At 35.6% G+C, this 16,549-nt stretch overlaps 1 protein-coding gene across 41 annotated transcripts in view; it reads right to left on the bottom strand.

Annotated features, from left to right (window-relative positions):
• The window catches only part of RIMS2 (regulating synaptic membrane exocytosis 2), a 443,811-nt gene that overhangs the window by 354,448 nt on the left and 72,814 nt on the right, over positions 1-16,549 (bottom strand). For all 41 annotated transcript variants that reach the window (XM_054296393.1, XM_054296400.1, XM_054269313.1 and 38 more), the window contains one exon: positions 2,074-2,284. In XM_054296393.1, the coding sequence (XP_054152368.1) occupies positions 2,074-2,284 (211 nt within the window). The remainder of the gene's footprint in view (positions 1-2,073; positions 2,285-16,549) is intronic.

Here is a 16,549-nt window from a genome sequence, read left to right as displayed (position 1 = left end):
ATTTCAACATTATATCAATTGAAGAATAGACAATTGAGTCTGAGGTCCACATTGGACAGAGTTTTAGAAACTCAAATACACAATAAAATTACCAGCATGTGAATAAATTATGATAAAACATGGAGAAGTCAGAATGGATTTAGTAGAGGGAATTCACATCTGTTACATGTATTAGAATTCTTTCCAGTAGTCACAGAGAAAGTAAGAAAATGGGATTTAGTCCTACTGCTCAGCTGGAATTACATGCTTTTAAAGAATCTCAGCTGCCATGGAATAGGAATAAATTCATCCACGAGAAAATTTAATTAATGAAAGGACAAGAAAAAAAAAAACAGCAATAAATGATCAGTTCTTTTTTAAGCAAAAATTTCACCAGCAAAGCCTCACAGGAGATCAGTCCAGAGATACTCTGTTCACCTGATTCACAAATTATCTAGAACAAAAATGAATGAGGTGCAGGGAAGCCTCACACTACATTAGCAAAAAGAAGAAATAGAAGAAAATGCCAGCTGAGAAGTGTTGCAGAACAGCCTCAGACTGAATGGAGAAGTTGACTTACTGAAAGACAGATTTGGGTTAGACAGTAAGAAAAGCTATCTGTGATGAGCATGATGAGTAGGAATTACCTAAGACTCTGTGGAAGAATCTCATTGGAAATCTGCCAAGAGAAGTCAGACGTATATCTGTCTGTCAAGTTCAAATGATCCCTCTCAAGGAGAATCTAAATGCTGTATCAGAATGTGTCATTAGGAAATGAAGCATTTTTCCTAGCGCTATGTTTCTAAGGATGTAGGCATAATGACATGCCTACATCAAATATCTGTCCTAATTGGCTTTTGTAATCAGTTGAAATGAATACAGAAATTATCTCTCTTATTACTAGCAACATGACTTAGTTATTTAAAAAAAAAACATAAAATATGTAAACATACTGAAGGCAGCATTTTTAAGTTACCTTAATTAAAACCAAGGCGATTTCACACATTTAGACATAATGTCAGTTACTTTAATTATCAGGAACTATTATTAAATTTTTATAATTTTTTATTTTTTTATACTTTGTTAATCAAAAACTTCAATCTATTATTTAAACCTACTTTTCAATCTTAGGCCAAGAAACACATAACATGCATCCTATTGTCTCCTACCTTACAAAAGATAATATTTACCAATTGCATGGTACTTGTAATGAGCATATTACTGAAAAAATTGACTTACGTAACTAAATTATATAAAAATATCACATGAATAAACATTAAAATAATAAAATTGTATTGTTTACAAAATACATATTTTCAAAAAATACTAGCATAATACTTCCTGAATATTGCCATAAGTCTTCTACAACTATCTGTCAGAATCTGAGAAAGATTCTGTGTATCAGATATGAACATTTTATCTAAAATGTTGATTAAAATGATCTCAGAGGAGTTTTCTGTGATTACATCAGTTGTGCTGAATTTTATACTCTATTCTTCAGCTTTTTTAACAATTCAGATGGCTGTTTACCACTTGTTATACTATAAACTCCAGCATATACAGAACAATATATCTTAGTGCATATAATTATTTCCCAGAAATAGGTTAACATTTGCATATGTATGCACATATAAATATGCATAATATGTGTGGATATGTACAATAGCTAATAAATATTTTAAAGCACAATATTAAATTATATAAAATTTTCTAACACTAATTCTACAATAATCTTGTACAGAAGAGGCTTAGCAAGCAGGAAAGAAACAAATCCTTGCTCTACTTTGTAATAATCAATATCTCAATATTAGCATCACTAGATCACTAGATATACTTCTGTTTCTCAAATAGAGATTCATTCTCCAATCAAAGAAGTTTACTTGCTTGTTAGTCAAAAAAGGATATGTATTAGCATAAAAGCCATAATCACAACTTCATATGCAATTGGAAATTACATTAAATGAGGCCAGGTATCTTAAAAGGCCCTGGAGTAGATTTCTCCTTAGAGGAAATCCATTTCAGTAGTTATGTGATTTGGATTCATAAGCAATGAGTTTAGGAGGAGCCTGCTGCCCAGCTCCCACAGCTCCGTACCTTGTTGGACCGCAGGGACACTCTTCCTCCGCAGCGCGCGCAGAATTTCGTTTGGCAATAGGAACAGTTATGGCCACAGCCATCAGCAAACTTGGTTTTGTGGCAGATGCCACAGGTTGGGGCATCACCCTTCTGCTCCTGGTGCTGCTGTGATTCTTCACCCATCTTCTTCACTTGCTCCTTATACATCTCAAACTGCTGATGTAATTTTCTGCAGAAGAGAAGAGATCATTAGTTGCTGTTTACTTTTTCCCACAAATACTTCACAGTCACTAAATTATAATCATTTTTACAAATCAGAGAGAAATACTGCAGTAAAGAAAATATATTTAATTTATGGTGTTCCAGAAGTGCTACATTCAAGAATTACTTCTTTTTCATTATAACTTAACTCTAGGAGGAAGCTCAACAATGATAACACTGAGCTCACAGTCCAGCTATTACAAAGAAATGAAACTTTGCTTTAGGTGGGACCAGATGTTTGCTATAAATACAACAGCTGGAAACACAGGATAAGTGATTCAAGAGCTCAAGTGTTAAATAATAAACTAGCTTAGAGGAGGGAAAAAAAATCTAATTAATTCTTTAAAGTATACCTTTATCTAATCCCACCAGATAGATGCAAATATCTTCTCTTGATCTAGCTCATCTTCATTTATCTAACAACACTGCATAGAATAATGATTCCAAAATTATTTTCAATGACTTTCCAATCACCAGGTTTAAGCTCATAATAAGTTACCTCATATTAACAAAATTATAAATCATTTAAGCCATTCATACAATTGGATAGGAACTCTCATCTCAAGTAAAATGTAAAGTAGAAGACAGCCTTAGACGTAAAATCCAGGAAAAATTGCTTAAGATACACACATACATTTACCATCTATTTCCAGAACTAGAAACAAATGCAGTCAGTGGCCATGAGTGTCCAGAGCTGCAATGTTAATTTGTCATGTTAATCCATCCATATTTCTGACTCCACAATCATCTAATCTCAATACATGATAATAGGAAGTGTCTCATGCTGACCAAACCTACAGACACATCTAATGCTCTATAATGGTAGTTTTTCTCAAAAGCTCTATTTCTAAAGGTAAATTATGTCATGGGAAATTTAATTTTCATTGCAAATAGCCATAATATTTTAGCTTTTGCAGATTCTGAAAAAGATGGGAAGGGTGGCATTGCATATCACGAGAGTTTCAAACCCATTGAGAAAAAAAAAAGAACTTTTACTTCGCTTTTTTTTATCACTGTGATTTAAAGGTGTCTGAACAGTGATGTTTAAATTCTTAGCATGGAATTCAACTTGCCTAATTTTGCAATCAAGACTTTAAAGTTTAGTAAATTAGACATTACTTATCTAATTTAGGCAGATTTTTTAGTTCCCTGAGTAAGTTCACACAAAACCCAAAAAATTAAACACTTTTAATGAAACATTAAAAATGTAAATTAAGACCAAAAAAAAATTGCAGAAGGCATTTATTTTTCCTTAGAATTATTCTTCTTGAAAATATTGAGATTAAGTTAATAAAAAATACACATGAATCATAAGATAGAACAAAAAATGACCTCTTAGAAAACAACTAAATCCAGGAGACCAACTTTCTTAAGCATAAATATGCCATTTATATAGATCACATATAAATTAATGATGCAAAACTACTTCATCAGAATTTTCAGAGGTGCCTACCAAAACAAATATTACCCAAGTCAGTTAAAAATTAACTCAAGCAGTTATTTACCATGGATATTCACACATATGGCAAGAATTGTTGGGATTCACTTGGTTTTTCAGGCAAACGCTCCTAAGAATGTACTTTACATTAGACAACAGAGGAATTGTAGGAACAGGCAGGCAGCTCCCTCTCTCCAGCAGGAAGGACAGGAGGCTGGAGTCGTGCCTCTCCTCCATACTAACCTGCAGCCTGAGCTCCCAGCTGCTGCCAGCCCTTTCCCAGGAAGGGGAAAAGAGGGTTACTTCACTTGCTGATGTGTCATTTTTCTGTGTACCTGCTCTTGTCACTTCAAGATCAGTCGGACTCCCAGCAGCAGTGGCTCCCTTTTCCCTGGCCTTCAGCCCTTTCCCACCCACACCAGCAGGGAGAGAGGCTCGTCCGGGACCTCTGCAGGAGGGATGGCAGGGTTGGCATTGCCCTAAAAGCCATTTGGGCAGTCGGGAGTGAGGAGCTTCCTCTGCCTTCTCCCTGCTTCCAAAGAGCTCACTATTGAGTGCTCTTTGTTGAATGGGGCAAGACGCAAGTTACTAATAAGCAAGAGCTGAATGAAGTTGAAAAAACTGGAAGTCTGGAAATGTGGCACATTTCAGTTTTTACACTGACAACACTATATAATTGGTAGTTGGTAGTCTGGCCTGTTTCCATCAATAACACATGTAATCTCTGAGACCTTGCCTGCCTTTTAATTTTGCTTAACACTGCATTCTTCATTTAAAGCATATTATCTATGCTGAACTCCAAGTTTATTTTTAGGCTGCATTCAGTTTTGTGGCTTCCTTATAATCTACAGCCTTTGTTTGTATGATTACTTGCTTACCAGTCTCACTGATGCATAAAAAGCACAAGGCTTTTGCCAAATCTTAAGCCTCATGTACTGAAATAATTTCACTTGTATTTCCTCTTGGGCACAAGAACCTATGTAAAGGACATAACTTTTCCTTTAAAGTATAAACTTTCCAAGGTTATACAGGGTAGTTTTCCAAAATCCTTGTTCTAGTAGGAGACACAATCTGCCAAAATTGTTTCTTATTACATATTTTTCTGTTTTGAGAAAAATATTACATGCATTGATAGTTGTCAGAAAAAATTAAAACAGAGAAGACCAGAATCTATGAAATATTCAGTTAGACACAATACGTGTTCTATTTACTAAGCAGAACCACCTAAAATGAATATGTACTCAAAACAAAACACAGAGTATATATTTTAGGAATTTCATTTTTTAAATATTCATCTGTTTTGTAGTTAAAATTTTTTTTTATCATCTAGCCTGTACAGGTTTAAGCCAAAATTTAAGCTGAAAACACATAGCAATAATTAGGTGCTTAGAATAGCACAGTATCTGAAACACATTTAGCAAAATGGGTTTTTTTCAGAAAACATAATACAAAATAAAATTCCATTTTGTTCAAGCTGTCTGCAGTCATTGCTGCCTGAGGGGCTTGGAAGTTCACTTACTAGGGAAATGAAAGTAACCAGTACCAAGGCAAACTTCAGAGACTGAAACCAAACTCAAGTATCCCAGGACTACAACTTCCAGTCCCGATATCCAGTGAGTTACTCTGTTAATGCAAGAGGTCAAGATGGCAAGAGCCATCCATGATAGCTTAGGTTGGAAGAGACTTCTAAGATCATTGAGTCCAACTGTTCACCCAGCACTGCCAAGGTCACTGCTGATCTGTGTCCCCAAACGCCACATCCACACATCTTTTAAATACCTCCAGAGATGGTGATTCAAACATTTCCCTGAACAGCCTGTTCTGATGCTTGAAAACCCTTTCCATGCCGAATTTTTTTTCTTAATATCCAATCTACACCTTCCCTGGTGCAACTAGAGGCCATTTCCTCTCATCCAACCACTGGTCACCTGAGAGAAGAGCCTGACCCACACATGGCTGCACCCTCCTTTCAGGCAGAGAGCAACAAGGTCACCCCTGAGCTTCTTTTTCTCCAGGCTAAACAACCCCTGCACCCTCAGCTGCTCCTCATGGGACTCCAGACCCTTCACCAAATTCATTGCCCTTCTCTGAACACACTTCACCACCTCAATGTCTTTCTAGTAGTGAAAAAATGGGTTCTGACCAAGAGTTGTATTACAGGCCAAACTTTTGTTCCACAATGAAAAGCCTTATTTTTAGAAATGACAGAGACTTTCTTTGTTAGCAAATCCTTATAGTTATATTAAATCATAATTAACTGCACATTTTAGTAGAAAACTCAGAAATGCATATCCATGACCCTTATATAAGTGTAATTTGGCAATGGCCCCTGTAGCACATGCCATCTAGCTATACTGATGCAAAGCCTCACTCCATTACTACATTTGTTTCAAAAATACAAGTATGTACTTTAACAGCTGCTATAGATTTTAGAGGAAAAGCAGAAGTTGGCATGAGTTTACACATGCACCTAATGATACTGAAAATTTAGTCTGGGACACTGGTAATTAAGTTCTGTTCTTGTGAGAATTACTTCCCTGAACCACACTTGTAATTGGCTGGGAGTTACAGTGGTGAAGTACATGAGGCTTATATGACTAGAAAAGTTTGTTTTCTTTAAAATAACATATCCAAGATAACTTCATAAGAAGACATCTCGGTGTGAAAAGCAACTGTTTGTAAGAATTTGGATTGCTCTGCCAGCATCAAGATATAGTTTGTATTGGAATACTTGCTTTGTTCTGGAATGGAGGTAATTTAATTCTGCTTTTCCCGATTACCCACACCTCTCCAGAAATGAAAAATTCAATATCAGTCAAAAATTCAATATCAGTGAGTCTCACCTGATCCATGCCAAAGGCCAGTAAGAAATCCAAGTTTATTATTGACATTTTATTGCTGTCCTGAAATTGTAATTTTCTCCTCCCTTCCAGAAATATTTCTAAAACTTTCAGCATTTTACCAAAACTAAAAAAAAATTTACTGACAAGAAGTTCTGAAACCATACCTACCTCCCAAAAGTTCACATAAATGTTTCTGAAACTTCTAAATCTGCTAAAAATCTGCCACTAAAAGGGCAACTGCTAAGAAAGAATCCAGGATGTTTAGGCCAGATGTGAGCGTAGAAGCCACTTCTCATTTCCTCATTTCTCTCTCAAAGTTTTATTACAGATGTAGCACTTGCCTCATTTCGTATTCCCAGGCACAGAGCACGGATGTGGCTTTAATCCAGCTTCAAAAAGGGTTTGTTCACTTTCAGTTCTGCCAAGTCCATTCATTTAACAATTTTTCTGCTGGTGGCAATGACTGGTAGCATACGACATTCTTCCTGTACTGTACTCTTGAAGTTCTTGTTTTTACAACTGTGCCAGCTAACCTGTCACTGCCTACACCCACTTCTTAATGGATATTACTCTTATATATAGAACCCCATATGCTGGTAGAGGTTGGGAAACAGCAGGCTGAACAGCAGTTCTGCTGATAAGAACCCCTGGAATGGGCTGGAAATGGGCAATGGGTGGAAACCAGGCAAGGAGCCAGTGGTGTGTGTGCTTGCATTACAAATTGGACAAATTACATATGGTCCATATTAGCAAGAGTAGGAGCAGCAGATTAAGGGAAGTTATTTGTTCCCTTTGACTGGCAGTGGAAAGGCTGCACCTGGACTATTGTGCCCAGGTTGGTGTCTGCCTGCTACTGATGGATGTGGAAAAATTGGACACATTTGACAGGTCCAGTTTGTCAACAAAAAAGAAAATTATCACATCTTAGCTCAATCCAGTGAAGAGGAATAGACTAAGGAGTGATTTAACACCTGTCTGAAACTAGCTATCTAATATAAACATTACCTGAAAAGAAAAATTACAGAGCCAAATTCTTCCTAGTAGTCAAAAATCCAAGTCGAGCAGCAAAAGGCACTAACACGTCACTTAGTGAGGAGGTTCAGGCTGGGCATTAGAAGAAGCATGTACATTTGGAAGGCAATGCAGCACCGAAAAAGTTGTCCCGAGACACTGTGGGATCACTATGCTTGGAACTTTTCAAAACTTGCCCAGATAGAGCGCCAGTTGCCTTAACTGAGTTTTGGCAATAACCATGCTCTGAGCAGGAGGTCAGTTCAGAGACTCTCTTCAGAGAGCATTCCTGTTGTTACATCATTGGCAAGAGCTTTATGGAATCAGACAAGAGATATGAAGTATAAACCCAAGCAGAATCATAAGGAAAACTATTCAACAAGAACTATTTGGCTTAGCAGTGTTGAAAAGAAAAAAGTAACCACTTTTACTCACAGAATAACCCCAGATCTTTATGTTTCTCATAAACTACTGTGAGAATAGCTCTCTCAAAGTCTGACCAATGAACCCACATTTGCTTTAAACTCTATCAAGTGCAAAGGGCAGAAAAACCTGGTTTTGCTTTATGCTTTGATATGGATATGCATAGGCGGTAAAATAGAAATGAAAACCAAAAAGCCCAACAATGTCCAGCAATGCAAAATAGGACATGTATTAATTGAAAAATTATCATTTTGCCAGTATTCAACTGAAATGAGAAAGGGCACCACACAAAACTCCTCCTCAGAAGACTGTGATTCTGCTCTAATTCTACCAGATAAAGAAAAATTATTAAGCAACCAAAGACTCAAATCTAACTTCAAACAAAAACCTTACATCTAATTCTACTTGAAATTAATGGGTTATCACACCCAGGCAGATAACACAACTAGAGTATTGAAGCCATTCACAATTTAGAGTTTTCAGCTTTCATATCAGTGAAAATGAAATATTGACAGAAAGTAGATATCAGCAGAGATCTCTGCAAACATTGACTCAATTCACAGCACTTTAACTTTCTTGCTGGCAAGATCTCAACAATCTCATTGGAATTGACGTAGGATTTCTAACTGTCTGACTTCCTCAAATAAAAATTAACTATTTTCTACTGTCAGTTGGTTTAACTTCAGGAGCACCTAAGTGAAATATCTGAGCTTGGACCTTAGATTAAAAAATATATTTCAAATTAAAAGGGCTTAAAAAACACAACTGTCAAGTAAAAATGCTGCTTTTTAATCTATGCACTGGGATTTACAATAAGTAGGAGAAAATCTAAGATATTGAAAAGAGCTAGACAAGCGCTTACTTTGATTTCTGATCAAAGTACCAGTTTTAGCTAAACTTTCACAAACTTTTTCTTTTAAAAGAGAAAGATACCATAAAATCCAATTCATTTGAATCTCTACCTGCCCTGAGTCCAAGAAATCTATTCAGAAACAACAACTCCCAAGCTTATCTCAGAAGTGCGCATAGTTTCTCCTGTGAGTTGTACTTGGCATAAATATTCTGATTTTCATCTATTTAAGCAAAGAATATAGCAGAAAACAAACGCTACTATCTTTTTCAGGCAGGAAATGCATTTTCCCTACTTTAAAAGTTAACAGGCAGATTTTTTTCCTAGCATTTTCAGTATTTTGTTTAGAAAAAGAAGGTTAAAAGCCATATAATGACAATATTTACTGCTATTCAGCAGTCTCAAACAGTGAGATATTTCATTTTGACATTTTTTCTTAATAGATTAAATCCTCCTGAAAATTCCAGCAGAAACAAATCTGAAATTTTTAGCTTTTTCACCTATTATGTTTTGAGTTGGTTTATGGGTGGAGCTACCTAGGAAAAGACCCATGATTTTCATGTCTTCTAATCTCTAACCTATTAAGGAGTTATTCTTTACTTTAATTATTCTGTGATATTCATTAACATGAAAGAGACACAGAGGAACAGTGATGTAATTTTAAGTGCAGAACATCTTTAAAGAGCCTACAGATTTGACCACTCAGAGAAAAAGGTGGCCCTAAGCATAGTAAAATATTACTTACAAAAAATTAAATTTGTTCACAGCAAGAAAAATACTACCTGCCTCTCAATCAATGAGGTATTTATTTTTCAATATCATATTCTTAACAAATTCACAAAAAAACCTTTAAGAAACCAAAAAAAACCTCAAAAAAAAAAACCCTCTCAATATGGCCAACATCTGGACCCCAGGTAAAAGGGACACAGAATTAAAATAAGTTCACACATATGGAACTTGATGTCTTTGGATAGTTTCCCTAAAAAAATACTGTAAAATTCATATACTTTTAGTCTAATGCATAAATATATTCTAAATCTAAGTGAATTACACTGACTGTGCCAGAAATGCTGAAGAGTAGAAAAAGAGCTAAGAGAAGGGAAAGGAAGGAGTGGCTGCTAAATGATCTTGCCCTTGGTTCATACCAGTGCTGCTGCTCACTTACAATTCAAGTGGGAAAAGCCAACTATATCAGAGCTAACGAGCATCCAAAACTACCAGATCTCTCTTTCAGTGTCTCTTTTCCATGCAAGGGAGCAGATGTAAAGATATAAAGATGTAAAGAATGTAAAGATGTTCTGTTATGACCTAACATCATTTGCTTCATGCTGAAGAATGAACCCAAATATTCTCTGTTGGTGGGAACCTCATAACAGGCTGTTCTTAGAGGTAAAATACGCTGCCAATATGATGTCTTCAAGTTGGCCTGGCTCCATTCTCTCTTTTCCCCACTTACTAGGGCTTCCTGCAAAGGCTTACAGGTCACACTGCATCACATTTTGTTCAGTTTATTTGACCTCCCTAACAAAACAGAAAAGATTCTCCCATTGCATTCTTCCTGACATCAGAATGAATTACCTACTTTGGTATGACCCTAAATAAATTTTTGGCTACAGATAAAGTCACGTCACTGACTCTAGTTTAACTTAAAGCAGTCAGAAAGTCATTAAAAAAAAAAGACATGCAAGAATGTGGAAAAAAAGACCCTGCATTTTAATAAATGAGGATATGACTGTAAATGAATCAACAGAAAACACACCAGCTAGACAAACAGCCTACCTGGAACAGACAGGATTACTTTACCTATTTTTTTTTCCTCTTTATAATACTCAGTATTGAATAAAACTGCAGCCTTTGTTTATTAACTTTGCTTATTAGCAGAAGTGAAACTGCTCTTTGTTAACAGGGGAGCAAGGAACAATAGCCAAGTACAATAGTCCTGTGAACACAAGAAGAAGTGAACATGAAGATTAACATATGGACTAAAAAGGACTGACATAATTAATGCTATCATATTTCTGTGTGGGTTTAATGATATTGAGATTAGTCAGACAAAATGCATAAAAAGGAAAAAGGAAGTGGGTTGCTCCTGGCTGTACCTGTTACTCCCAGTTTTCCTCAGAACAACAGATACTTGCTCCTAGCTTTTCCTCAGCAGTTCAAAGATTAAGTTGCAAGATTGTTTCTTGTGTCTTTCTAATTGTTTCTTGTTTATTAAAATTCATCTTCTACTGAACTGTTTATTCTACTTTTACAATCTATAACAGACATAAAGCTAGAAAGTTGCAACTAAGTTTTAAACAGACATAATAGAGTAAAACATCCAATTTATCAAGATCTTTTCCAACACTTCTTTGGTGATAAGAAATATGGGCATTTAAACTTAAAGACAATACCACATTGCTCCAAAAGTTTAATGGCCAAATCATTCAGTCAAAGCTCCCTAATTTCTCCATAGCTGACAGTTATGAGAGTAACCACCTGTAAATAAGTAAGGTTCCTTCATAAGTCCATATGGAAACTACTTTACACCTTTGAATATTTTCACACCACTCTGTTTTATTTCAATGTAACCAAGAAGGTTATAATTATTCTTTTCTGGATCTTATTTAAAATTCTATGTTAAAACAGAAGTTTCCACAACTTTCATGCAAATATTAGGGTGATTACACTGTGATATTTTTCCTCATGCTCAATAGCTGCTTATGCTGCTCATAGTTAAAAAGAAAATCAAAAAAATCTTTTCTTAAACCATTGTACGTCTATTCCTACCATGTTTTTCTTATTTGACTCTAAAATAAACATTCTTAGTTGCATTTTTGATTCTTTCTCCATAAACAAAGTCTTAATTTTTCCTCTAATGGGTTTTTTCATCTAATTCTTTACCCTCTCCAGCTGTACTGGAAGTATCAGTGTGACTCTGGTTTTAATGCCTAAGAATCAAGAGGGTAAGCTAAATCCATACTGTTACACATAACAGTGGTAGTTTTCCTTCTGCTTTTTACCCTTGCAACAAGGCCAACACTTCCCAGGTAATTTTAGGTCTCATTTAAAGTAAGATTAACCATGCCAGTTGTAATTGAAAAAGTGCCTGACTCTCCAAGGAAACTCTCCAAGTTCATTCCACAACTGCATTCATGCAGTTAAAAATATTTTATCTCCAGTTTCATGGCCTCGTCCCTGTGTTTGTAATCCACACTATCCCAAAGGAGCTGCTTTGATAAAGTGCTGAAGCTGTAAGAACTGAACCTCAGCTGACAATGAAGATCAGGGGCAAGCAGTTGAACTTACAGCAAAAGTAGGCTTCCAGGAACTGCAAAAATTACAGATAATTATGGTCAATTTTTTAACTAACCCATTACAAAAAAAATATGTAAAAAGTCAGTCTGTACGCTTTACGTATCCAGATACCTTCAACTTCACGTAAATAAGTTTTGCCAATTCTGATACAAAAAAAACAATTGTCTCAAATACAGTTGTGTTCCAAGTTTGGAAAAATAGTCCTAGTGACAGAAGGAACCTTTTAGAACTCTCTCATTTAACAGTAACAATGCAACATGAGCTCAAGCTTTACTGAATATTAAAAAGGGCTCCATCAGAGACACCTTACAATAGGTGATACTCTTTGAATCTTCAGTTCTACTGATGCCATGGTATTATCATGTACCACTGCTGCTAAGCACTTTGGACAACTGAAAGTGGAGTTTTCAGAAATTGTGCATAGGAAAAGTGAACATTTCTTTCTGCATTCAGTCTGATGACAACCAGCAGCTGTCCTTAATTTCTATAAGAAAAGGCACAATGGACAGGGAAGATCTTTAGCCTTATATTGCAGTAAAAGAAGCACATCAAGCATAGCATTATTCACATCCAGAATCATGACACTCTCAACTACCACCACTTGCAGTTGTCTATCTATTAGAAAATCCCAACCAGAAACCAAAATGTCTCTAGACCTACAAGTCAATCAACCACAAAAGATTCCCAGGTAAAAAAAAAAAAAAAAGCAGAAAGGGTCAGAGCTCCTTGCTGAACAGAAAGGAAATAACATCTTGTGATATTATTTTTTTAAACAAAAAGACAAAAAAGTGTTTTATTTTCTAGAATTATGCTTCTTTTGCAGCTATTGCAGCACCCTTAAAACATTATGAGCTGTATGCAAAACTCGAGACTCCTACTTGGATATTTTCCACACACAGTTGAGATAGGATGTATACAAACTTTCATATCCTATACAAAAATCCTCACCTGAAATCTAAACTCCTAGAAATACACTTGGCTCCCATAAAAGTTTCCTTTTACAGTCTATTTTTATACTACCATTCTACTTTTTGTATCTATGCTGATAAAAACATGCTGATTTTTATAGTTAGAAGTTTCTTCCTGATTTCTTTGAAGCAGAAATATTACACTAATATAAAAGCATTAGAAATCCAGTTGTCCCTTAATTATCTCTACATTTTTGCAGATACTGCTTATTTTAGGAATTGTATTAATTTTAAAGGAACCTGAGGCACATTTATAAATATTTTAATTACTAGAAGTTATTTTTATACAGCCTTATAATTTAAAGTATACAAATTACTGTTCTAGCTAAATTATTCACTTAGAAGAAGTTTCACAGTTTATCTTATGTTTTACTTGTTTGCACAAATGACACTTTTATTAAGTTCATTCTAAATTTCCTTCTAAAGGGATACAGTATTTACCAAATGTGACAGAAAAAGAGGTTAATTCATATGTTGGCAATTAAGCACATTGCAACATTATTACATTTATAAAGGGCATCTCCAGCAGAGATAGTATTTCTCATAGTAACTCGAGTTACTTTTTTTGGATCATCTGTTGACTTACAGTAGGAAGTCATTCACTTCACAACTGTAGTTTTAGAAATGTCCAAAACAAGTAACGTACTGTGATCAATGTTTTTATCCTTACTATAAATAGAAAAATTAGTTTTTCATTGGACAATTACACACATAGCCAAAATAAACACATGCTAAATAATAGGTCAGACTGTCTCGGCTTCGAAATGTAACACCTCCTGACATTGCAGTATCATGATTAGAATGAGTTCATTCCACATTGTTTACAACATTCATGAGCATTTTCAATTATTAAGTAGCCCCTATCTTTTTACTTCTGTGACAGGAGTGTTCCTATCTTGATGATTTTCCTTTTCTAACAAACAGGAAATAAATGTGACCAATGCTGGGAAAGCCAGTGTAAGCAAGTCTTGGTTGTGCTCAACACATGGTTGTCTCAACTTCACCCAAGCAAACTACATCAACATGTTTGATGCGGAATAATCACCACCAGAAGTGGAATTTGTAATTATTCCTGATGCATCTCAGTTTTGACTGTGTCAGAATTCTTACTGTAAAAGTAGCACCAATGAAGCCACATTGCCAACAGCACTCTAGGGGGAGAGCCTCTTGAAAGCTTGCCAATTCTCAGAACACTTATTTTCCATACTGCTCATATTTTTAAAGTAACAGGAAGTAAGGCCAAAACACAAATTAATTTCATCATGCTAATAGATATATATTTTTTTTTAATGAGGAAGGAGCTCAGTGAGACTGCTCACCTGCAGAAAGGTCTTCTTGTAAGTGTGTGAACAAGGTGTGTAATGATTTTCGCCACACTAATTATATCTAAATCCATGCCTCCATACCTCCCCTTTACTGTAAAAGTGCACCGAACTCAAACTTTGCTTCTCAGAAGTAAAATATGTCAGTTTAGGTTGCAGCAGTATTTCTTCACTTAAGATTAAAAGTATTTGATAAAAAGTATTTGGTAAAAGATAAGAAATTTTGGCATCAAAAACTGTATAAATAGTAGTAAATCTAATACTATTTCTGACAGATAATGCTTGAGTTTTCCAAATAAGTGTAGTTGTACAAAACCACCCCAACTAATCAGTGTCAGAGAGAAGATCAGAATTTAATCCTATATTGAAATCCTTTAACCTCTTAATTAAAGCCTATTAATTAACCATTAAGAGCTCAGAGTTACTGGGTACACATGAGGGTTGTAAGAGCATGAAGCCAGGCCGCCAGCTGGCCTGCTGCCCATAACCCCACAGAGTGAAGGAAGCAGCAGCAGCAGGCCCTGGGACCTACCAGAGGGAGCAGGGACACTGACAATTCTGTGAATATCTGCTTTCCTACAAAGCTTGAGTACTGCTGCAAATACAAATAAATTTTACTCACATTTGTATAAGCACAACTGCACTTAAGCAAGAAGAGTAAGTCTTAGCCTCTTTTTTTTTTTTTTTTTTTTTGTATTTTTATTGCTCAGGGCACATAAATTACTATCTTGTTATGCCATCATGTAAATTGCTGAGAAGCCTTTTTTTTCCCTTTTTTTTTTCTTTTTTTTAATAATAACATCTGCAGGCCTAATCCCTGAGTGGGTTCAACGCAAATCAAACTTTGTAGACTCTGGCAGAAGGAAAGTCTTACTTTATTAGGTGATTTTCCTTTTGCTCTTTCTCAAAGAGATACCCTCAATGCCATGACTTTGTAAAAAATCTACTACCCTAATTGTAGACATTGTGGAATAAAATTTGGGGGGGAAACAATATTTATTATCCTCCCTACTGCAGAACGTGGTCAATTCCATCCTGCTCAAAAATCAATTGCCACTCTTATTTTGTATGTCTTTTGTATGCAGGACTGACCAGGCATTACTATTCAAAGATGAAACAATATCAATACTGATACACTTCCAATTTTTTCTGCTATTATAACTAAGCTTCTACAACAGGATCTTTGTAACAGTCTGTTTCCAAACTTGGGAGAAAGAGCCTTCTTTAAATACGGACACCCAAAGAAGAAGTTTATTATACCTGCACCTTACTTTCATCTTTCCCTGGCCCCTAAAGGTAGAGTCAAAAGAGAGGCAAAGGCACAGCTGGGCTATCACAGCCAATACCTGAACAAATCACCAGAGAAGATAAAGTTGTGATACTAGGACAATCACAACTTACCAATGTCGCACGTCTAAGCAAAGAAAGAATATTCATTTAGTGTACATAGGTAACTAGTATTGCAACCACTAGGAAATGGGAAATGTACACAATGGAGTCCCAAATCCAATAGTTAATCTTTCAAAGAATAGTTTCCAACAGATCCCACAGCCTAATATTTTCTTAATAAAATTCAATATAGATACTGTAAAGAGAAGACGGCAGCAACATCACTAGACATGATTAAATACGACTACAATATATTTGCTAATTTAAATTCACATTTAATCCTGAAACAGACAACATGCTGCTGTTTCTGAAGTTACCCGTTCATCAGATTTTTGTCATAAAAATATTAGTGGTTTTCACCCTGTTGGTGAACACTGCAATAGAAACAATAAAACATGTTTAGCTCTTAGGTACATAACTGTGAGAAGGGGCATCCACAACTGTTCCAAAACTGTTTTCTGACATGGTCTGTATACATGGATAAAGTACACCTGAGATTAGAGGCCTGACTATTCCAGCTGACAAAAATCTAAGTTCTCGCTGCTTCATAGCCTCACACAGAAACAAGAAAATCCATTTCCTACAACAAACCTATTCTTACTAATCAGCAGTTGAAACAGAATATACACACGGATGCAAAACTTCCTAAAGGATGAGAAAAAGGTGACATGTGAAAGAGTAACTTGAGT

Source organism: Melozone crissalis, unplaced genomic scaffold, assembly GCF_028551555.1.
Source record: "Melozone crissalis strain CALT ecotype California unplaced genomic scaffold, PUWL_Pcris_2 ptg000002l_1, whole genome shotgun sequence".
Taxonomy (NCBI): domain Eukaryota; kingdom Metazoa; phylum Chordata; class Aves; order Passeriformes; family Passerellidae; genus Melozone; species Melozone crissalis.
This window is presented reverse-complemented; position numbering and strand designations above follow the sequence as displayed.